General features: G+C 43.3%; 1 protein-coding gene across 1 annotated transcript in view; it reads left to right on the top strand.

Annotated features, from left to right (window-relative positions):
- Nucleotides 1-22992, top strand: part of thsd7ab (thrombospondin, type I, domain containing 7Ab) — a 175427-nt gene that overhangs the window by 139189 nt on the left and 13246 nt on the right. Inside the window, exons 22-24 of the mRNA XM_065958063.1 lie at nucleotides 5222-5367; nucleotides 7469-7640; nucleotides 20491-20664. Coding sequence (XP_065814135.1) covers nucleotides 5222-5367; nucleotides 7469-7640; nucleotides 20491-20664 — 492 coding nt within the window. The remainder of the gene's footprint in view (nucleotides 1-5221; nucleotides 5368-7468; nucleotides 7641-20490; nucleotides 20665-22992) is intronic.

Raw genomic sequence — 22992 nt, 5'->3', positions numbered from 1 at the left:
TGGCCCCAGTGATGTGCTGGCTCTTGCTGTCCATCTAGTCTCATGGTTGAGTTGTGGGGGCCATTATGTGCCATAGGGTAGAAAGTATCAGTGTGGTCACTGGAGTCGGGTCTGTAGAAGATGGCAATGCTGTTTGGGTTGTGGTGGCCACTAAGAGCCATGTGGTGGAGTATGTAACTCATCAGTAAGGCAAAAGCATGCTGATGAATGCGTGTGTGTGTGATGCGTGGCGGGTTGGGGTCTTCACTGAGCGCCTTTCTCTATTTCTTTAGGGTACAAGAACCTTGTGTTTATTTTAAATCAAACTAAGAACGGTTGTTGTATGAGGCTCTTTGTTTATCGATTTTCAAGATAGTCTCTGTATCTATCTCAGTTATCAACACCAAAGATTCTTCAGTTGTTGATTTACTTGATGCGTCTGGGGAAAAGCTGTAAAACCTTTCAGCCTCAGGTGACATCATTTGGTGTAGTTGGTGGCCTCCAAGAAGCTCAGATTTCTCAGAAGTCTTCACCTTGCCTCGCTGTCTACATTTTCTCCTAAAGCAAAAACAGTATCAAAAATATGTGCGCTGGGGATTTTGTGGCCAAGGATACATTTTTCGTTTATTTTTGCTGACTTGGATATGTAGCTGAGTTTTTTTCCCCAGCCAGAGTAGATGTGTGAAGAAATGCAGCGGACCGACCTCATTAAAAACCTTTTTTTTAATGAAAAAAGATACTTTCATTAAATCCAGTTATAAACTATAGTCAATATGTTCTTGAAGACTTTAAATAAAAGAGGAGGATGAATCAATCAGACGGAGCTCAGCCGTCATGATGGCAAATGTCCAAACACATCGAGTCGATGAGCAGCAGACACAAGGGCCCACTGAGTCAGCTTAATAGGGTTAATCTGTGAAACCTCGCTGGTCTGCAGTGTGTTCAGTCAAATTCATGCCGTGCAGCCAAAACATTCCTCAATGATATCAAGAATATCTCAGTTTAGTAAAAAAGGTGTTATGTGAACTCTAGGTAACGAAATTAACAGCACTTAAGCATCCAGCATCCCTGGATACTGAAATATATTTCAGATTGCACATATACCCTTGGTATTTGCTTTTACTCAATGGAATTTCACCAAGAAAACATTAAAAACTATTTAAAAGAATTGCCTTCTGGCATTAGCAGCAGCTTCAGACCTGGAAATTGTTCCATCAAAAAGAAAACCCGGATCAGTTTCTCCTCTACTATTGTCGTTGACAAAGTTGATATCAAAGTCCCGCCCCTTCTTGGTTTCGATTGGTGGATGAGGGTGAAATGACATTGACGGGCACAGCGGTGGTCCAAGCTGTGTTTTATGCTCCAGGTATCAAATTACAACAACAAAAAAAGAAATCTTTCGGTTCCATATTCTGCTAAAAAAACAACATCGTCATGGTAACATTGTCATCGTTACGCCGTCATGGTAACGTTCTCATAGTAACATTTTCATGGTAACATCGTCAGGGTAACATTGTCAGGGTAACATCGTCATGGTAACATTCTCATGGTAACATAGTCATGGTAACATTGTCAGGGTAACATCGTCATGGTAACATTGTCACGTTGGTCTCATTGTCTTGTCCTGCTGTTTTGTAAAACTATTGTTTTTTTAATCCTTCGTGTCTTTAAAAGGTGTTGAAAGGTTTTTTTTTCCCACCGTCATCTTCTGGATGATAAATGAGACCGTCGTGATCTCAGCTTCATTTAACTCACAACAACAACACAGGAATGAATCAGTGATCATGTCAAATACCAGGGGTCATATCTACCTCTGCTGTGCGTGGAATAAACATAATAATCTCATCAAGTAGGTGGTAAAAACATTGTTAATGCACTGTGATAATGTGAGGGGGCAGACCTGAGGTCTATCATCATGATTCTCATTATAATCCATCTAATTGTTCTGTGGGTGATCTGAAAGAAACCTCTGAACACCTGGCTGATTCGTACAGTCTCGTTAAATACATAATCATGCTGAATATCTCGTTTCTCAAAAACAAAATGTTTCTGCAGAAGAATTAAACTGTGAAACAATTGAGACTACACTGGCTGTAGACTAAGGATGTATGCTTCAGTTGTCACCTAATGAAAAAGTTTTGTCATGTTTAACATGTAAGTACATGTTTGTGGATTGACGTCAGTTAACATAAGTTATTGTCATGGCGCACAGTTTCTGCTTCTCTTCATCGCTGTTTTCATCTCCTTTCTCTTTTTCTTACTGTAAACAGAGCGACGTCAAGTTAACTGTCCATCTCTCCGTGCATTAACAGATAATCCTCCATAGTCTATGATTAGAGCCGTAACCCTAGCAACTGCCTCCTTTTTACAGCGAGGTTTGTTTTGAAAACATCATGAAAATTACACTTTGATACATTAGCTCATCGGCAAACATATTCTCTTCCTCAGGTTGGTTAGTTGTCTTGACAACGGTCAACATGGACTTTGTTTTCAGGTGGGGGGAGTAGTCTACTTTATGATGTGAAGACTGAGATTAGACTTGTCAGCCTCAAGGTGTTCATGTGTACATATTTGAATTTGAAGCAGGAAGGTGCAAGTAAAAAAAAAAAACACACAAGTCTGGAGGAACCTGCATTCATAAAGCTTCAGAAAATATTTTTACTCTCCGTATAAAGCCATTTATTCCTGGTTTGCTTGAAAGGATCTTTTTTCCTCAACAGCTTCCTGTGCATCTACATGACTCCACACTGAAGTGCTTTAAAGCGTTGTGTGAGTAAAAAAAAAATGCATGCTCAGCAAAAAAAAAAGTCCTTTATCAGACACTTCCTGCTCCCACTGGAGGCATTTTGGCCGGAAAAAAAATATCACAGAAAAAAATAGAGGAAGTGTTTATTTTGGAGGCGTTACAGTCTTCCCAAATGAGCAGTGAAAATGTGTTCCTCCTGTTGCAGGGTTGTTGTTCCGGCGGTTCACAAAAATTGATTCTGTCCCATTACATCTTTCCTGCTCCTCAGGGCTGCAGGGAGCGCTTTGAAGAAGAGGCAGTACAGCGATAGTTTCTAAATCACAAGGAATAAGATAAAAGTTTAAGAAAGGCTAAGGGAGCAAGAGGGGACCTTATTTGATGTCTTTCTGTGTGTGTGTGTGTGTGTGTGTGTGTGTGTGCGGGTGGGATGTTCTCTTGGTGGAATTCAGAATGAGGTTGTACAGTGTGTGTGTGTGTGTGCGTGGGCAGGCCCGTTTGTGTTCTGTGTGTTGAAAGGTGTCGTTGTTTGGCAGAGGTTTCCTCCGAGGTGAGCAGATTGCTGGCTCGGCAGTGTGAAAATGAAAGAGGGATGTGCAGCAAATGAAGGGTTGTGAGGTTGACGAGTGGGTGGTTACAAACAGGTAGACAAGAAGGTTTGCGTTTTTCAAAACGTGTGGGGTTTCTGCGCTGAGGTTTTGGAAGCTAATTCATGGCAACAGCTCTGCACTCAAATCAAACAAGCCTCTGAGGTGTTAGCTGCTGTAATTCATCAGATTTATTTAAAGAGCTTGTGCTGATTGATGTGGAAAAAAAATATTTTAACTCAAGTGGACCAAGGTTCAATCAAGATGGCAGAGAAAAAGTGCAGCATTTCAGGCTGTTTGCTCGGTTAAGTGGAGTGCTCTCGCGCGCGGTTAACATTAACTTACACGTTCACACGCTCTCCAAAATGAGATGTTTACTGAGGAAATGGACGAGTGCTGTGTGCTAAAACACAATGGTCACTGCATGAGCCAAAGCTGTTTGCTTCAGCTGTTCACTGCCGAGTTTATGGGGCAGAAGAAACAGCCTCTTAACACTCTTTATGAGGGTATTATTTGGGAAAAAGAAATCACAGAGCGTTTGTTCTTTCACGCTGATGATGAAAAAACAAAAGACCCAAGTTGAAGTCACGGGAGAGAGTGAGACAGAGATGAGCCTTTTGTTGTTGTTGCTCACATAGCTGAACTTGTTCCTTCTTAATATCCAAACCAAATTGTTTTATTGAACAATTTCAGTCACAAACAGTATGGCGGAGCAATCATGGTGAGACAAATCCTTGAGAATGAGAGTAAAGGTAGAACCTGACTCAGAATGTTTTCTGTTAAATCAGATTTGGCTTTTCCGAATAAAGCTCTGACATTTGTTCTTTTTAAGTCAGTCAGCCCTACAAAGAACTTCTTGATGTGCCTTCATGTGTTTAATGTTCCAGTAAAGTTTAATGTTTCACGTGTGAGAGAAATGTTTATGAATTCTTCCATAAGCTGTGGGTTGAATAATAAAACATATCAACTATCTTTTAACAAGCAGAAAGCTCCGGTGTTTAAAAATGAAGCCAATGCCAAAGTGCAAAAACATGCAATTCATTGAGTGTCCACTTGAGGCCAGCTGCAGAATCCAAGAAATCTCCATTAGATCCTATATTAAAACGTAACTTTTTACAGCAGAATTAAACATGTTAACAGCCTGGTACAAAAACAAATTTGGTATCTATAGCTTAATTATATTTTGGTACACACTCTACCGTCGTGATTTAATGAAGGATAAGAGTTTTTTATAATAAGGTGTATGGCTGATCTGGCTGATGGGGGTGCATGTTATAGCTGTTTGTCTCAGCCCCAGCTCTTTGCCTGTTTTTAGGTTGTTCAAAAATTAGTCTGAGACATTTCAAAACTGAGCTTCAATTATATGGATGTATGTAAGTTTATGTCTATCTAATGTAGGTATGACGGAATAGGTGTGTGTATACATGTATGGATATGGATGTGTAGTTATTTGGCAAAATGGCATGTTAAGATTTCATGAGAAAATGGACAAGTGTAACAGAAAAGCATCTCCTGAAGTTGTATGTTTTATCTGTGTACTCAATAAAAAATAAGGTAAAAAAAACTGAGCTTCAGACACTAATGAGAAAAAAACTGAAAAAACTGAGCTTCAGATACTAATGGGATGACGTCACTGAGAATATGTCCATGTTTAATACAGGCACTGAATGTATTGCACAGATTGAAGAGTTATGTTAAAATGACAGCAGCTAGGAGATATAAAGCGAGTCTGTCCTGGACTTGGACACCGGGGACGAGAGAGCTGAGTGAGGGTTCTGTCAGAAACTCAGGATCTTCTAAAGTGATGATTTAAATGTTGACTTTTTTCAGTCCTAGAAAATACACAAATATCAATTTGGAAAATAAGTGTTTCTTCAAAGCTGATGATGTCACTTCCTTTGTGTTTCCACAGGTAAGATGTGGCGGCAGCGGGCGGTGGTTCAGGCCTCTCAGGGCGACGGTCGGCCCTGCCCCTCTCAGATGGAGCAGTGGAAGCCCTGCCCGGTGCGCCCCTGCTACCGCTGGCAGTACAGCCCCTGGTCCGAGTGTCGGGTGGAGGTACGTCAATGAATCATTACATTACACAATAATCCAGTGACATTAATTATTAACGATCACATCGACCACTGTCAGCCACAAGAAATGCAGCTTTGACAGGTCCCCGCCTCCGCCGAGATCAATACACACCAGAGTTTGAGCCAAAAGTGGATTTCAGAAGACAGAAATCTCAGCACCTTGCAAAAAAAAAATAATAATAATGGACTCTTTAGTATTGATGAACAGCCCTATCAAATCCCTGTGCGTGCAGTTATTCTGTGAGATGGACACTAAAAATCAATCTAATGCACTTGTAATGCTGATCCATTACAGTAAACCGAGACCCTTGCCAAGATATTTGGCAGCAGTTACCCTTCGTTTTGCATCGTGAGCCACCAGGTCAGAATATTAAAGTAGTCTGGTGCACCGTGTAATGACATAAAACAAAACTTCTCAGGCGTCTGTGTAGTTTTATGGGCACACAGAGAGCGGTGTGTCACGTCTAGTTATTCATTTAAGTCCTTTATTTCTCTAAAAGAAGTCCGTCGACCGTCCTATCATCTCAGTCCTTCTTCTAAAGGATGACGAGAGAAAGAGAGAGAGTAAGGTTACCGCCGATCCAGTCATCTCACCTCCGCTCTCCTCGTTGAGATATCCAGATCAGTTGTCTGCAGGTCTTTTCTGATAGTCCTGTTTGATTTGGAAACTTCAGGTTTCACCATGGTAACAGCAAGTACACAGAAATAGCCCGGGTACAACGCTCTCTGAGCAGATAGAAATAAAACAGAAGATGAAACCAGTGGGTGTGTGTGTGTGTGTGCGTGCGTGCGTGCGTGCGTGCGTGCGTGCGTGTGTGTGTGCGCGTGTGTTTACAGTGCAGCCAAAAAAACTTGAGTTGTTTTTCATAAAGAACGAAGTCGATACAAATTGAATTTGCTCCTAAAAATCTGCTTTCTCAAGTCGTCTGTGAGTTAACCTCCAGATGATCCTGAGGTGTTTCTCCTGCTCCTCCTTCTCCTTCTTCTGCTTTTCAATCTTCATCTCCTCCTCCAGCTCATTCTTCTCCTTCTTTCCTTCTTCTTCTTAGTCCTCCTCCTCCTCCTCATTCTTCTAATTTTCCTTCTACCCCTCTACCTCCTCCTCTTTCTTATTCCCCATCTTTCCCTTTTCCCGCCTCCTCCAACTCTGTCTTCTCCTCTTGTATTTCACCTTCTACCCCTCATCCTCCCCCAGTTTATCCCTCCTCTTCTGCTTCTTTTTTCCTCCTCCTCCCCATTCTCATCCTCCTCCTCATTGTTCCTCCTCTTCTTCTCCTTTTTCCCTCCTCCTCTGTCTCCTCTTCTTCCTCCTCATTCTTTTATTTCTTCTCCTTTTTTCCTCATATTACCCATCCTCCTCCTCCTCCTCCTCTTCCTCCTCCTATCTCTCCTATCCCTTCTCCCTCTCCTTCTCCTGTAAAAACATGGTGAAGTGTATTTTGCACATTATGTCACCTTAAACATCTGTGTTGTCTGTGTGTGTTCTAAAAAGAGAGACGAGAATCTCACAGCAACAAAACGTTCTTTATTTTACACAAACACAGATTTCACTTCTTCAGCAATCACATCAATTACGTCTTTTTTTCCTGAAACTAAACTTTAAGTATGCCAAGACGAGGAGAAACAACGAGCCTCTTGGTGCAGATCTTAATAATGTGTGAATCATCACGGCTCGAGCTGCAGTTTTAAACCTCTCTCTGTTCTGATGAAGCCTCAAACGTGTTGTTTACATCGCATCCACTCTGATCTGTGCTGATTCAATAATGGAAGTCATCAGGACGTATTGACCGTTATCTTTCACTGCAGCTTTAAAAAGCACGCATTAATAACATCATTATTGCAGTTCCGCACTATTTATCCTAGTTAGGAAAATAATCCTCATATAAGAGCTTGAACAGCTTCAGGTTTTTATTTTAACATCATTAACTCAGTTTTCAATTTAATCCAGCCACACTGTTACTATAATTTTCCCACTTTTTAACTACCTCCATGGCTGTAGTCTCACTGTGATAACTCATCCTCCTCCTCCTCCTCCTCCTCTTCCTGTTTCTTCTTCCTCTTCTGTGGTGTTCCCGTGCTGTCAGAGTGTGGTGTGCGGGCACGGCATGCGCTACAGGAACCTGTCCTGCTTCGTGTCCGACGGCTCCCGTGAAGGCGACGGTTTGGTGGACGAGGAGCTGTGCAGCAGCCTGGAGCTCGCCGTCGACGGAGACAAGCAGATCACACTGAAAGAGGCCTGCACGCTTCCCTGCCCAGGTAACACGGCTGCTCACATTCTGGTTATTTTGAGCTTCCGGCGCTGCAAGAGCAAAAACCTTCAAAGTCATGTCCAAACACAGGATGCAGTGCTTCTGGGGTTATGGGATATTATTACCTGAGTTCCTGAGTCGCTGTCATCGCTCTGAGGCGGTTTGTTTGTTTACCTCAGCTGCAGCGTTAGAGGCATCATGTCGGGGGTTAGATGATAATCGTAATGATATTCAGCACTTTACTAAACTAAGGGCTTCACACAAATACAACAAAGTGCATTTAGCTGTAAAGAAAGCCAACAAGACAATAAGTCGTAAAAACATGTCAAATAAAACAAGTGAAATCTATAAAACCATGGAGGACGAATCACAGAGGACGGTCAAAAAACCCAGGAGGTGAATTCAGGAAAAGATTTGGAAGAGGTTACTCAGTCTGCTGATCTGATTTCAGGGGGGCAGCTCGATCCAGACCCTTAACTGTAAAGATTTAGTCACCCCGAGTTTCCAGCTGCGCTTCAGGAAGTCTGTCCCCTGTACTTGATGTCCTTCTAATTCTTAACAAACAATAACTTGACGGTATATCCCTACATTTTGCAAAAGCATCAATTTGGGGCCATTGGGGCTATTGTCAAACACTTTTATCGTCTGCTTAGCTGTTAGCTTAGCTTTTTCTTTTGAAGTCACATTTGATCACATGGATTTCTGTGAGATCTCGCGTCTATGGAATCGTTTTTTTTACAATCGGTCGGTGTGTGGTCTCGTTGTCTGGTCAAGTCATCTAGTGTTTAGATTAGGAGCATTATACAGTAAAAAATCAGTTGAAACTGTCACTATGACTGGTCTCCCACATTGTCCATCCTTTGGCCAGCTTAAGCTAATTTCTCCATATCCATACATCATCTTTATTGACAGAATCAGGAGTCCATTGTAAACGGATAAAAACTAACGTGTTAACAACGTAAAGAAGGTAAAAAGACAAACATACATCACCAATACTATACAAGACAGCTGTACCAGTGTCTCCACTGGGACGACTGGTATCACACAGAACTATGACTGGGATTTGTCAGCAGCTACAAAGGAGTTCTGAGAATCCTTCGATGGGCAGATACATCTGTACATCAAGCTTCTCTCATGAGAGCCTTACATGTATATAATTTATATATATGTGAGTGTGTGTGTGTCTGTGTGTGTGTCTGCGTGTGTATTTGACCATATTTTCTTATTTCTAAAATAATGAGTGTCGGATGTCCCCCTTGAATCTGACTCGATTGTTTTCTTCTTCTTCTGAAGTGTGTGAAGAATCAACATTTGAGAATTTGTAGCCTCTCTGCAGCGACATCAATAATTAAAAAACTGTTTCCTGTCGTTTTCTCTCAGACCCAGCATCAACGGTCGAGCATGCCAACACTAGTGAGACATTTAACTTTGTTTCTCTGAACGATTCCCGAAGCTGCAAACTTCTTGACTCCTTAGCAGTAAATACTGAGCAGTGATTCAACTAATTCAAATAATCTGTATCGGCATTATTCGTTTTGTGTTGGTTCAGTTTATTTGCAGTCAAATTTCTGACTCTTGAAGCAGTTCTTCAAAATGCATTGGTTAATCTTTACTCTCCGAGTCTAAAGGTTAATGTAGAACCGAATGGAGAGATTCTCAGGTCAGTAAAGCCACGACCATCTGGGTGTCAGACAGATTTTAAAGTCTGATATTTATCGGAGCTGCAGTTTGTTTGGAGGTCTCAACAAAGAGCTGCTCTCAGGTTCAACCAGCAGAACACAGGAGTCACTCTGCACCGCACATATCAACACTTTCCTGCAGTTTGATTTGTATCACAAGGCAGCCACTAAAAGTACTTTTGTAACAGGGCAGATTTGATTATCTCTAAGCAGCAGCACTCAGTGTCTATCATGACCTCTAGATTCAGAGCCTACCTGAAGGCAGAATAAATGGACTACATTACGGCAGATTGTGTAAACTGTTTTATGCGAGGTACATTTGCTGGTAGGAGCTGTATTTCATTGCCTGTAGGCACTACAGAGAGCCTTCCGCTCTCCTCTGCAAAGGTCTCAATTTTACTCTACATGCACTTTTTAGTCTCCCAGGTTCCCACGGTTTTCCTCTTTTTTAACTTGATGTCCGTCCACTCGCTATAGCCGTGTTTCAGCTGGGCTGTAATTCCACATGCAGAGTGTTAAAAAACACACCAGAGCAGTGTTCCCTCACAGGAATGAAAGCTGCTCGTCGTGCTTGGGGAAGTGCTTGGCCGAGCCGGAGGCGCCGCTGTCAAGAACTATTTTTTGTTTTATGTGGTGGACACGAGCTATTCAGGACCACCTGCTCTCACCGCGGAAAATAACAGAGATGGCCGATCTGAAACGAAAGCTGTGACCTCTTAAATTAAATGTATTCCGCGTGTGCAGTGAAGACACATACAGCCGACGTGATTAAATCGGCACAGATGAAATAAAGATGAAGAGAAACAAGGACGCAATCAATAATCTGTGTGGGCGAGATAACGAAACCCTGAGGGCTAATGTTAAAAAAAAAGACAAAACACTGAGCTTACAAACCTCCCTGAATATCAGTCTGGTGTTCTGAACACGACAATAACATGTTTAATTTATGCATTTATTCACCTCACATGTGAATGGAGAGGTTGACTGAGAGGAGAAAAGTACTGAAGTGTTTTCTATACGCTGATTATCCGTGTGGTTCGTTTAAAATGAAACGCATTTGAATGAAAGCAAAGGCGGTTAATATGGATAATTTCAAACATGAAGGCAATGTAACCTGATTTACATTTTAAAGAAAAGACAAATCAAAGATCCAGCAGGTTACAATTAACCCACTTGTTCAATGTGACAAAACCAAAACTGGCTTCTTAGCGTTCAATAAAAAAAAAAAAAATTCTAATTTGAAAGCTATGAGAGAAAATGTTTTGAGGAGGTGATTTTTAAATGTTGAATTGTTTTGAGTCGAGTGTAAACGTCCTCAGATCCAATAAAACCCCAAACAGAGGACCTCCACATCAAGTAAACACTGCATCGTTACTCACTGCTGATTAGCTGGACATGCTAACATGCACAAACAGGACCATATAAATGGTAAATGGACTTGAGCTTATAAAGCGCTTTTCTAGCGTTCCGACTACTCAAAGCACTTTTACACCACATGTCACACCTACAGATTCACACCCTTTCACACACTGATGGTAGTGGTCGCTATGTAGCATCATCCATCAGAAGTATCTAATCCCATTCATACACCACCACTGAAGTAGTGGGAGCAATTCAGGGTAAAGTGTCTTGTCTAAGGACACATCACAGCTGGGGATTGAACCCTTGACCTTCCGATTGAGAGGCGACGACTCTAACAAATGAGCCACAGCCGCCCACTGTGGACTTCCTACGAGCCTATGGAGAGATGTCAGAGTGACGAGGCTGCACATGAAAAAGCTTGTGAACAGTTCTGGGTTCAGTGTCTTCCTCAAAGGTGACTCAGCAGTTTTAAGGAAGTGAGCTGGCAGCTCTTCAGCTACCAGACCAATTTCTGGACTTAGTCCTCACCGTGACTTGACCCGACGACCCTCAGGCGACCCTAATTTCCAACCCAAGTCCCTGAAGACTGAGCAACTGCTGCTTCTATCGACAGACCTTAAAATAAACTATCTAGTAAGCATGTTGTCATAATTGAATTTAATATGTACAGATGAGATCATTTTGACAACTTTAGATCTGACAGAGCATCAAGCCCCCCCCCCCCCCCCCCCCCAAAAAAATAAATCTTACTGAAAACGACTTTTGTGTCCTGACCTACCAGTTGAGAACCAATGATCTAAAAGATTAAGATGTCATGAATGACGTCATGCTCTAACATGTGAAGAAATCAAAAGATCTGACTTCCAGCTTTTTATTACACTGCATATAAAAAGTGATACTTCATTAAAATAACTTTTGGTGGGGCGCTGGTGATGCAGTGGTTATTGCGCGCGCCCCATGCATGGAGGCTGTGGTCCTCCAAGCGGGCGGCCCGGGTTCAAATCCAGCCTGTGGCCCCTACTCTCTCTCTCCTTGATTTCTCACTCTATCCACTGTTTTATCTCTCCATTCTAATCTCCCCCCAAAAAAATCTTAAATTGATTAATTGATTGATCTGCAGATTATTAATAAAATATATTTTATAAACTGTCACGTAATTATCAGAAAAGATTATCTCTTTAGCAGAGCTTAAAGTGACGCCTTCAACTCGTGTTAGTTCAACATTTGACAAACCAAAGACCGTAAAAGATTTTCCTGATCTGAAAAATATTCATCACTTATAATATGAATCAGTTTCCATGCGCGGCTGTTAGGAGAACCCTTGTAAACCTTCACCATGTGCCATGTGGTCGACGCCTCCTCCCAAATCACTCGTGCCATGTGTGCACACATTTTCAGCATGAGTAGCCTCTGCGGGTAACAAACCCTCAAAGCTGGCAGCGTCGGTGCATGATCGACCTGCACAGGAGGACTTTCTTAGTTTCGGTGACTGATTAGGTCTCGGCCACCGTCTTTATGCTGAGCTGGACATCTGCTGTGAGCTACAAGACGAACGACCCTCCAGAGCAAAACCTGTGAAATATTATCCCGCACACAGATGTAGAGTGTCATTTCATTAAGTGAGTAAGTGGTTTATCGCCGTCCGGTTAGCATAACACCAAACCCAGCTGGCAAGATAGAGTCTAATTGAACTTCTACTTTCTCCCTATAAAATAAATGCCTTGAAACCAGAAGCATGTCAGACTCTCCGTTCACCGCCTGCCAGGTGTCTCCTCTCTGCGTCCTTCATGCTCGTCTTCACACAGCGACTCAGAAACGTCCCTCTCTCCACACTCAGGAGAGCACTGAGCTCGTTGCGTTTGATGGACAGCTTCCAGCATATTCAAGTCTCAACCTGCAACGTGTCCCTACAAGTACACACGTGTGTCATTGAATAATTTATCATGATCGATTAATCTCATTGTTAAAGGAAGAATGTGTGACTTTTTGATGCAGTAGATGTCGCCCTTGAGCACCAGCATTAAACCAAAACAAACTTCTGCTTGGCCATGGACTAAGATATCAAAGCATTATGTAACTCATCACTCAGTGATTGTAGATATATTTTCATCTTGCAGGGCTTCTGCTCTCGTCTTTGAATCCAAGTTGAACTGCTTAAACGTACTGATGTCGTACTGTAAGGGCTGCAAAATGAAGCATGTGACATCACCTCCGCCGGTCTACCTGGTGCAGATGTCAATCACATTCTGATTTGAAATGCCTTGACAAAAACTTGAGCCTGAGATGAGCTGGGCGGAGGAGGGAGGGGGTTGGGGCCTTTTATTTGAAGGACAGTGGATAGAGTAGGAAATATGGGAGTGAGAGAGAGAGTGGGGAATGACAAGCAGGAAATGAGCTGCAGTCCAGAATCAAACCAGGCGGCCCACTTGGAAGACAGCGACCTCCGTACATGGGGCGAGATTTGATTGATTGATTGATTGATTCAATTTATTTCAGACATATCAAATAAAATCAAACATATCAAAAATACAAAACAAAATGAAAAGCACGAAAATACAATAAACAAAAAACAATGTTCAAATTATTTCACAAAAAAAGAAAAAGAAAATGACATATATTCAATTGATATGCAAGTTTAAAACTTATTTAATCCTAACCCTTTTCCACAGCTCAATAATTGATATTTATTAAATTAAATTGATCAAAACCACTAGGCCGACCAGTGCCTCAAAATGAGAGCTGTCACATCATATCATAAATGCATTTTATGCAAGCCAAATTTTCAGAGGCTGTAAAGATATAAAATCCTAAACATGTGGGCGGGATTTATATCACAGTCTTGCTAAAGAAAACTTTTTTTAAATGTTCTTTAAAAACATGTTTAGGGTGCAGAAGCTCTTAACAGTGATAAATCATCTTCAGCAGCAGTACTCCATTTTCTCCAGAATCAATAAAAGTAGTGTGCATTTAGCAGGAGCAGAGGTAACCATTGTGCTTTGAGAAGACTTCATCAAGACCAGATAGACCTCTATTGACCACTCTGTGATTAACAGGTGATGTCTCAGCGCTGCAGTGGAGGGAGAAGCACATTATCAGATTGGCAGCGAGGATGTCAACAGTGAAAAATCGTAGAGAGAGAGAATCTCACAGATGGGATTATCATTTCAAAGGTTCAGGGTGATGAGTCGTTGTCAGGTTCGGCGATGGAGGCTTGTCAGCTGCAGGATTTGATGGAGCTTTTGTGTTGTCGAGCAGAGCAGACAGTTTGAGCTCAAAACAAAAGCTGCTGGACTCTGTACATTCGGGGTCTGTAGCATGTAGCGAGTGCAAACATACCCAGAGTGTGTTTTGGATATCTGCTGTCACAAACCCTGACAAAGGAAGCTGGTTAAGTCAACCTTGAGTGTTCACATAAAAAAAGGGGCGGAGCTTTTTATAGCCAAGAACGAGTCTGCCATCAGCAGTTTTACAAACAATATGAATAATTTAAACACATACTGGATACTAAAATCACAAACACAATTCCCTTTCCTGGTGCAACTCTGCAGCAGCGGCGTACTAAAACTTCACCGCCATCACCCTCTCAGACGTTCATATTGATTCTGCAACGGCGTAATGTGAATTCACCGCGCTACGGAAGCAGAGAGAGAGCGAGGCACAGATCGAGCGTCTCGCCCCTGTAACGCCTCTGTTACTACCTAAGAAGGCGGCACAGAACGGGGAGCACTTTGTCCCCTCCCCTTTTACCTAGGGCTGTGCTCAAAAGAACTTAATATCTGGCAAATACATGTATGGATGCAGATGTCACAGAATCGATACAGTTGACAGTGTGAAAAGACAATTGAACGATGGTGCAGTTCACAATAACACCCAAATCATAGCGCTGGGATTACAATTTTTAAATGTATTCATAGGATCTGTGAGGATCTGAAGTGGAGTGTTTGAAGTTGTAGGATCCTTAATGTCCTCTGCTGTTTCTCTCAACACTAAAGAACAGCTGTGTGGTGAATTCTAGGTAGGACGCGGTCATTATCCAAAACCAATGTTGATCATGATATGTATCTTATCATGGGGTTGTGGGGAATACCCAGCCCTAGATTAAAGATGAAACGTCACAGTTGTATTAGTGTTTTGCTCCTTGAAACAGCCGTCTGAGTAATTCTACAGCTGAAGCCTGAAGGAGTGAACAGGTCTGTCTTCGGGTAAAAAGGTCAAATCTACAACATCTCCATAAAAAATGATGGAAACTGAACGCACAATCTCAAACTCTGCCTGATGAAAGCAGTGTACTGCATATTCACACAACGCAGCTTTAATCTAAGTCTGTGATTATCAGTGTCAGTGGTCCCTGAAGGGAGAATTATTACACTTACTTTCTGCTGCAGAGAGACCAAATACAAACGGAGAGTTCATTTCCAAACTACTGGGTCTATTTTGGCTCACAATCGAACGTTCATCACTCAGTCTCTCTAGAGCGGAAGAAAAGCGTTAGCCGTTATTTCAACCCGCAATTTGTTTTAAAGTACAATAGTTTGAATTCATTTTATTTTTCAGGAGGGCATTGAGTGTGTTTCCACTCGCAGATTTCTCATTTCATTTAGTAAGAAGGAAACTCATCAGATATTTGCTGGTAGACGGAGATGGAAACACAGAGAATCGCTCCTCCAGATAACAAAGTCAGTCCAACCTCTTTTTTTGCCAAACTGCAGGAGCACTGAAGTATCAAACGGCAATCAAAAGCACAGACCGCTTTCTGAGCAGAGAGAGGGGGCTGTAGTGCGATCTGGAAGGAAATTCAGGCGCAGTTTGTGCAGGACCGGGGACAGCTTGGGAATCCTGGCATCCTGACATACACACACAAACACACACATATTACCACACACACACTTTCATGCACCGCCACCCTTGACCCATGTTCGATTTCCCCTGCTGCTTGATGAGCTGCAGTTGTCAGCTGTGATCAAAACCAGCCTGCCCTGCATCCTGATCTTCCACCTTCCTCCTCCTGAAACTCTTCAAAGCGTCTGATCCATCTCGATAAGATGTGTTAAAACATATTCTGTTTCTCCGCGGCGTACCTTAACATCTCGACCTGATTAAACCGGTCTCATCTGTAGATTAAGAGGGAAAAAAAGATTGCTTTAGCTCTGCTTAAATTAAAGGTCTGATTTCCACAAGGATATCGACACTACAGCGGCAGTGGAGGTATTTAACAGAGCTAAAACAGACCGAACAAACCAAAGCAATGGAATAGAGAAAAATCACAAAAGTACAACAAGAGATTTACAATAGAAGTGAACTCCAAGTGAAAACTGGAAGAGAGAAAAGCATCTAATTGTGTGTGCCGGGCCCTGATGGATAAATCCTTTTCACCTTTAAGTCTCCTGTCTGCACACCATCTTACAGGAAATTAAAAGATTTGTGATACAGGTCCAGGCCGAGCAATCTTTTACAGGTCATATGGCAGATTTTTTTTTTTTTTAAATCCCCCACTGACCAGAAAACAGTGAAGACATGCCAGAGAGACCTGATTCAGTCTGTTGGGATTCAGTTAGCTTTATTTACATCAAGCTGGATGTATTAGTCAAAGTCAAAGTCAACTTTATTGTCAATTTCAAAATATACCAGACATACAGTGGAATCGAAATTGCGTTTGTCTCCGCCCCGTGGTGCAATACAACCAAAATAAGGTAAAAAAGAGATAAGGTAAAATAGATCAAATAAAATGAGGTAAAAATAAGATAAATAATATTTACAGTAATACATTCTAAATTGTGCAAAAGGTAGAAAATGGTAAATAAAATAAATAAAATAAAATAAAATAAAATTTAAAGAAAAAGTAAACTTGTGCAACATGTGCAATGTGCAGTAAACTGAGTGTACTTTTGAATAGTTAGCTTCAGAGTTATTCGGCCAGAGTTCTGTAAACTTGTGCAATGTGCAGTAAACTGAGAGGGGAGAGTTAAGCTTCCTGACAGCTTGGTGGAAGAAGCTGTTTCCAAGTCTGGTGGAGCCGGCCCGCAGGCTGCGGTACCGTCTCCCCCGATGGCAGGAGGCTGAGGAGGCTGTGTGAGGGGTGGGTGGGGTCACGCACAATGCTGGTTGCTTTGCGGGTGAGGCGGGTACCGTAGAGGTCCAGAAGAGAGGGGAGTGGGACATCGATAATCCGTTCAGCGGCCTTCACTGTGCACTGCAGGGTCTTGCGGTTGGCAGCACTGCAGCTCCCAAGCCACACAGTGATGCAGCTGGTCAGGATGCTCTCGATGGTGCCTCTGTAGAAGGAGCACATGATGGATGGGGGGGCTCGTGCTCTCTTCAGCTTGCGGAGGAAGTAGAGGTGCTGCTGGGACTTCTTGGCCAGTGATGTGGTGTTGGTTGTCCAGGAGAGATCCTCACTGATGTGAACCCCCAGGAACTTGGTGCTGCTCACTCTCTCCACAGCAGCACCGTCGATGGTCAGTGGGGGTTTAGGAGTGGGGACTCTCCGGAAGTCGACAACAACCTCCTTGGGCTTGTCGACATTCAGGAAGAGGTTGTTGTCTCTGCACCACGTGGCCAGTTGGCTGACCTCCATCCTGTGGTGCGTCTCATCGTTGTTGGAGATGAGACCAACCACTGTCGTCCGCAAACTTCACAATGTGGTTGCTGCTGAAGGATGGAGCGCAGTCGTGGGTCAGCAGCGTGAAGAGCAGGGGGCTGAGCACACAACCTTGGGGGGCCCCCGTGCTCATGACGGTTGTTTTTGATGTGCTGACGCCGACCCGCACTGTCTGAGGCCTCTTGCTGAGGAAGTCCAGCAGCCAGTTGCACAGGGAAGTGCTGAGCCCCAGCTGGTCCAGTTTGCCGATCAGCTGCTGAGGGATGATGGTGTTGAATGCTGAACTGAAGTCTATGAACAGCATTCTGACGTATGAGTTTTTGGTGTTCAGGTGGGTGAGGGCTGGTTGAAGAGCAGAACAGATGACATCCTCGGTGGATCTGTTACCTCGGTATGCAAACTGGTAGGGGTCCAGGGTGGCGGGGAGGGTGGATTTGATGTGGACCATGACTAACCTTTCAAAGCACTTCATGGCGATGGGGGTCAGTGCAACGGGTCGATAGTCATTGAAAGTGGATGGTGAGGGCTTCTTTGGAACGGGTAAGATGGTGGTGGCTTTGAAGCACGACGGAACAACAGCCTGACTCAGAGAAGCATTGAAAATGTCTGTGAAGACATCTTTGAGCTCCTCTGCACAGTCCTTCAGCACATGGCCAGGAATGTTGTCTGGACCTGTAGCCTTGCGGGTGTTGATCTTGGAGAAGGTTCTTCATGCTGGATGCAGTCAGGCACAGGGTCTAGTCGTGGGTAGTCGGGGGGGGTCTTCTGTGGGGGCGTGCTGTTGTGTGCTTCAAACCTGGCAAAGAAGCTGTTGAGGTCGTTCAGCAGAGAGGTGTTGCTGTCACAGGTCTGTGGCATTGGGTTTGTAGTCCGTGATGGTCTGGATAGCACGCCACAGGCTCTGCGCGTCTCTGCTGTCCTTGAAGTGTCCGGTTATTTTTAGTGTGTAGCTGCGTTTGGCTTCCCTGATGCTACGGGACAGGTTGGCCCTCGCTGTTCTCAGGCAGGCTGCGTCCCCAGCTCTGAAGGCAGTGCTCCTGGCCCTCAGTAGCCAGCGTACCTCTCCTGTCAGCCATGGCTTCTGGTTAGCCCGGGTGGTGATGGTTCTGGTGGTGGTGACATCAGCAATGCATTTGCTAATGCAGGAGGTAACAGTGTCAGAATACTCCTCAATGTCTGTGTGGTTGTTGTAGATGGCTGCCTGCTTAAACATCTCCCAGTCTGTGGTGTCAAAGCAGTCTTGTAGTGCAGCAGAGGCCCCCTCTGGCCACACACATACCTGCTTCAGAACTGGTTTGGTGACTTTAACCCTGGGTCTGTAAGCTGGCATTAGCATTACACTGATATGGTCAGAGTGGCCGATGTAGGGGAGGGGTGAAGCTTTGTAAGCTCCTTTAACTGATGTATAAATCATGTCCAAAATGTTACCTTCTCTTGTGGGAAAGGTCACGTGTTGGTGGAAGTGGGGTAAAACCGTCTTGAGATTTGCATGGTTAAAATCCCCAGCAATGATGAAAAATCCGTCTGGGTGGGCTGTCTGTTGCTCACTGATGGCGTTGTAAAGTTCCCAAAGTGCGTCGATTCTATCAGCGTTGTTGGTGGTGGGGGGACTATACACAGCGACCAGCAAGGTCGTTATCTCTCTCGGTTGATAGAAAGGACGGCACTTTACGATCATAAACTCCGCCAGCGGTGAACAGTGTTTACATACCACAGCAGCATCTCGACACCAAGCATCACTGATGTAAACACAGACTCCACCACCTTTCTTCTTTCCTCCTTTAATAAGGATTCTGTCCGAACGATAGCATGTGAATTGTTCAAGCTTAACGGCGGAGTCTGGGATGCGTTCGTTCAGCCATGTCTCTGTGAAAATGTACGCACAGCCGTCCCTCACGTCGCGGTGCGCAGCTCTCAGTAGCTCTATATGGTCCATTTTATTGTCCAGAGATCTTACATTTGCCAGTAGAAGAGTTGGAAGAGCGGACCTGTGTGGTATTTTAGCCAGTCTCGCTCTTATGCCTCCACGTTTACCTCGCTTTTGTTTCCGCTTGCACCGTTTACGTTTACGTCTCCTCACCGGGGGGTAAACCGGCTCGCGAAGCAGTCCCAAAGTTTGAAGCTGTTGTCTCAGTGATTCGGGTAATAACTCCACGGTTCCTGAAGGGGAAAAGCTGAATAGAGGATGGATGTATTAGTTTCACTGGGGTGTGAAGGTAAAACGTTTGTTCTGGGGACTGTTGAGTTAATCACAGGTTATATGCTTTGTCTATTGTTGCATCATTGCATTAATTAGTGGCCGTTTTCAAAGTGGATCTGTGTGGAATAATTAAGATGTTTTTGTGCAAAAATGAAGATTTCTTTTAATTAAGTAATCTGTCAAAGATATGCAAATCTATCTGCAAAATGAATGTGAATTCAGGAGACGTGAATTTATCTTTATATGTGCACACAAACTACTGCCAACTTCTTTTTTAATAATTGGTTATTTTTTAGTCCGCAATTAAAATGTTGTTAAAAATAAAGAATTATCTCCAGTCCAACGATTTCGCCTGACTAATAGAACACAGGAACATTGAGTTACCAATGATATAAGAAGAGAGAGAAAAGCTGAAACTCCTCACATTGGAGAGATTAATCAGAATCAGAAATACTTTATTATTCCCATTCAGTCGTGAGAGTATCTGAAGAATAATAAGCTAAGAACAAAGCTCAGGGAATTGAATATATAAGTAATCTTTACAAATATAAATATACAAAATGTGCTTTGTTGGAGAGTGTAGATATTGCTGCACAGTTAAACAGATCGCACAAAGAGCAGAGGATGTGTGTGAGAAAGTGTTTCCATTAAATGATGTATGAGGAGATCAATGGCCTTAATAACTATACATATCCCATAACCCATGAGCAGTGGCTCTCAACTGGTGGATCTGGACCCAAAAGTGGGTCGCAGAGCCGCTTTCAGTGGGTCGGGTAATGTGTGCCCGGAAAAGAAATAGTCTCATAAAGTCTGTGAATCAACATGTTTGTTTCATTCTGTTTCCATGTTCTGTCACATTTGCATCGTCTGAGGTCCAAACTGTTCAACTTTCTATTAAATGAATCTGATTGGTTGAAAAGTATCTTGAATGTGATTTTTCATGAAACAGTTAGTCCTGAGGCTCCACCGGTTCAGAACCACTATTTTAAAATGCTATTTTTTCCCCCTGTTCTTGCAGGTGAATGCTACCTGATGGAGTGGTCGGACTGGAGCTCGTGTGTGAGTATCTGTGTGAAGGGGGCCGGCGTGGACTTTGGTTCGGTTCAGGTTCGCTCTCGAGCCGTTTTGGCCCAGGAGCCTGAAAACCTGCAGCTCTGTCCAGACCAGTCCTGGGAGTCTCAGCCCTGCACAGGTGGGAATATGTCTCAAAACAGGTGTCTTTAACCTGCTTTTTTTTTATCCCCTCAGCAAATTTTCAAAATGGCCATTTGAATACAGAGAAAACTGTTGGAAAAAGAAGTAATTTTGGGTTGTTTTTTTTGCCTTTATAAGCACTAATAATAATAATAATAATAATAATAATGATAATATAAGCATAGGACAGCTGAAGCAGCATCAGCTCGTGGTGGGGGGCACAATGTAGAGCGTTAATTAACACAAACATCTACCATGACTTCATGTTTTCCTGTGACACTGGGTCAATTGGCGCTCTCCCAGATGGGATTTCTTGAGTTAGATCTCTCGTTTACTGTAGTAATATCTGCAGCTCCCCGGGCGCGTTAATCATCCATTAGGTGCAAGGCAGGCTGTGAATCACCACCACCAAAGCTCGTTGCATACAGTCGCCATCGGCTCAGTGTGTAAAGCCGGCACCAACAACCCCCCTACCCTCCTCAGTGGCCTCCTACCCTCCTTCCCCGCCCTCCTTGGCTACTCTACACAGCCCCATAGCAGTCTTCAGCAGCCTGACCTGGTTTCACAGCATCACTTGAGGAAGAGAGAGAGGGGAGGGGGAGGAGGAGGAGGAGGCCCAGCCAAGAGCAGAAAAGGCGGGGGAGGACGAGAGAGTAGAAGGAAGGGCGGTGACGAAGGAAGAGGAGGCTGGGGACAGAGCACGACAGATCAAATAGATACATCAAAAAATACTTTTGTGGGGGCGCTCTGCTGGTCCTAATGGTTAAGGCATATACCACAGGACTCCTTTGATTCACAGCCATCTCTCAACCCACGATCCCAGTTTGTCCTTGTTGGCCTTTATTTTGTTTTTTTCAGTTTGTGAATGTTCTTTATGCTTTATGCAGATGGTGACTTTCCTCACGGCTTTATTAAATCCATGTATTTCATTCAACTAGTAGCTTATCATTTGAAGGTCACATATTCTCCTCTTCAAGTGCAAATAAGTCTCAGAGCTCAACAAAACATGTGTGTGAAGTTTCTTGTTCTAAATCCACTCTGATCCTGTATTTGATCATGCCTATAAACCCCTCTATTTCAGCCCTGCTCAGAACAGGCTGTTTCTGTGTCTGTATGTTTAAATGTAAATGAGCTGTGTCTGACCACGCCCCCTCTCTGGAAGGTTATTGGGCTCGGGCTTTCTCGCGCCATGTCCTATTGTTTACGGTGAGAAGACAGACTCAGAGGGCAGAACAAACACCTAGCTGTGGGAGTGTCACCCACCTGGGGGAGGGGTTACTGCCCTTTGTGATGTCATGAAGGGAAAATCTCCAAACGGCCTGTTTGAGCACACATTTTCTGAAAAGTGGAGCAGGCAAAAGACAGAGAGGAAGGACTTTTCTCATCATTGGAGGGTTTAGACAGACTAGAGACACATATTAGTGTTAGAGGAACATGGAGAAGTGGATTTTGCAGAATATGTGACCTTAAAGACTAACATGTCAGTTTTTAAATAACAGCACTGTGATACTTTGACTTAACGGTATAAACAGTACCCTTAACATGCACCCTATTTCTTCAGCTCTCTGTGATTTGTGCTCCTAAAAACAGACATAGGAATCATTTCTGCAGACTGAGTGTTCTCAGTTAAAACTGTCATACCTGAATTCCTGCGACTTTTTCCATCGCTCCAAATGTTAATGTATCTCGGTTCTGCAATGGCATCGACAAATGAAGTTATAAGTGGCTCCTGACATCCTAAGAATTTTTGTACGAAGCCTGTTCCAGTGAAGTCTTTCACATCATACTCCCACCACTCCTGGCTCTGACTCTGTATCCACACACACCTCCTCACAGAGCTAGCAGCAATGAGAAGCAGCTGAGTCTCTTTCTCCTCGTCTTCGTTATCACCTGCTCACAACCTCTCTGCCTCCCTCTGCACATCAGTGTAAATATAAAACTGTAAACACTGACTGCTGTGACCTCCATGTTTTCCCTCCAATGTGACAGCTCGGGACAACTTCTCTATTCTTCTTTTGTGCCTGTGGGTCATTTCAGGACCATGACCGGCTCACTCTGAAATCTGATATAAGCCCTTAAGGCTCACAGTGTGAACCTAGTGTGAGCGCAGCCCGTTTATATCAATGAGGTTATAAAGAGGGTTTTTAAAGTTAATAGGCTTGATAATCAGCAATCTCCCCTCAAAGCCCCAGCAGAGACTTAGTTATATTTCAAAGAATCCTCTGATTTTAATACAACTGCTGAATAATATCAGCTTCTAGAGCAGCTCTTCCTCTGAGAAATGTTCTTCAGCTGTAAAAAAAAAAAAAAGTCCAATCTGCTCGTA

This window comes from Labrus bergylta, chromosome 8, assembly GCF_963930695.1.
Source record: "Labrus bergylta chromosome 8, fLabBer1.1, whole genome shotgun sequence".
Taxonomy (NCBI): domain Eukaryota; kingdom Metazoa; phylum Chordata; class Actinopteri; order Labriformes; family Labridae; genus Labrus; species Labrus bergylta.
Note: the sequence above shows the minus strand (reverse complement) of the source record. Positions and strands in the feature narration are given on the sequence as shown.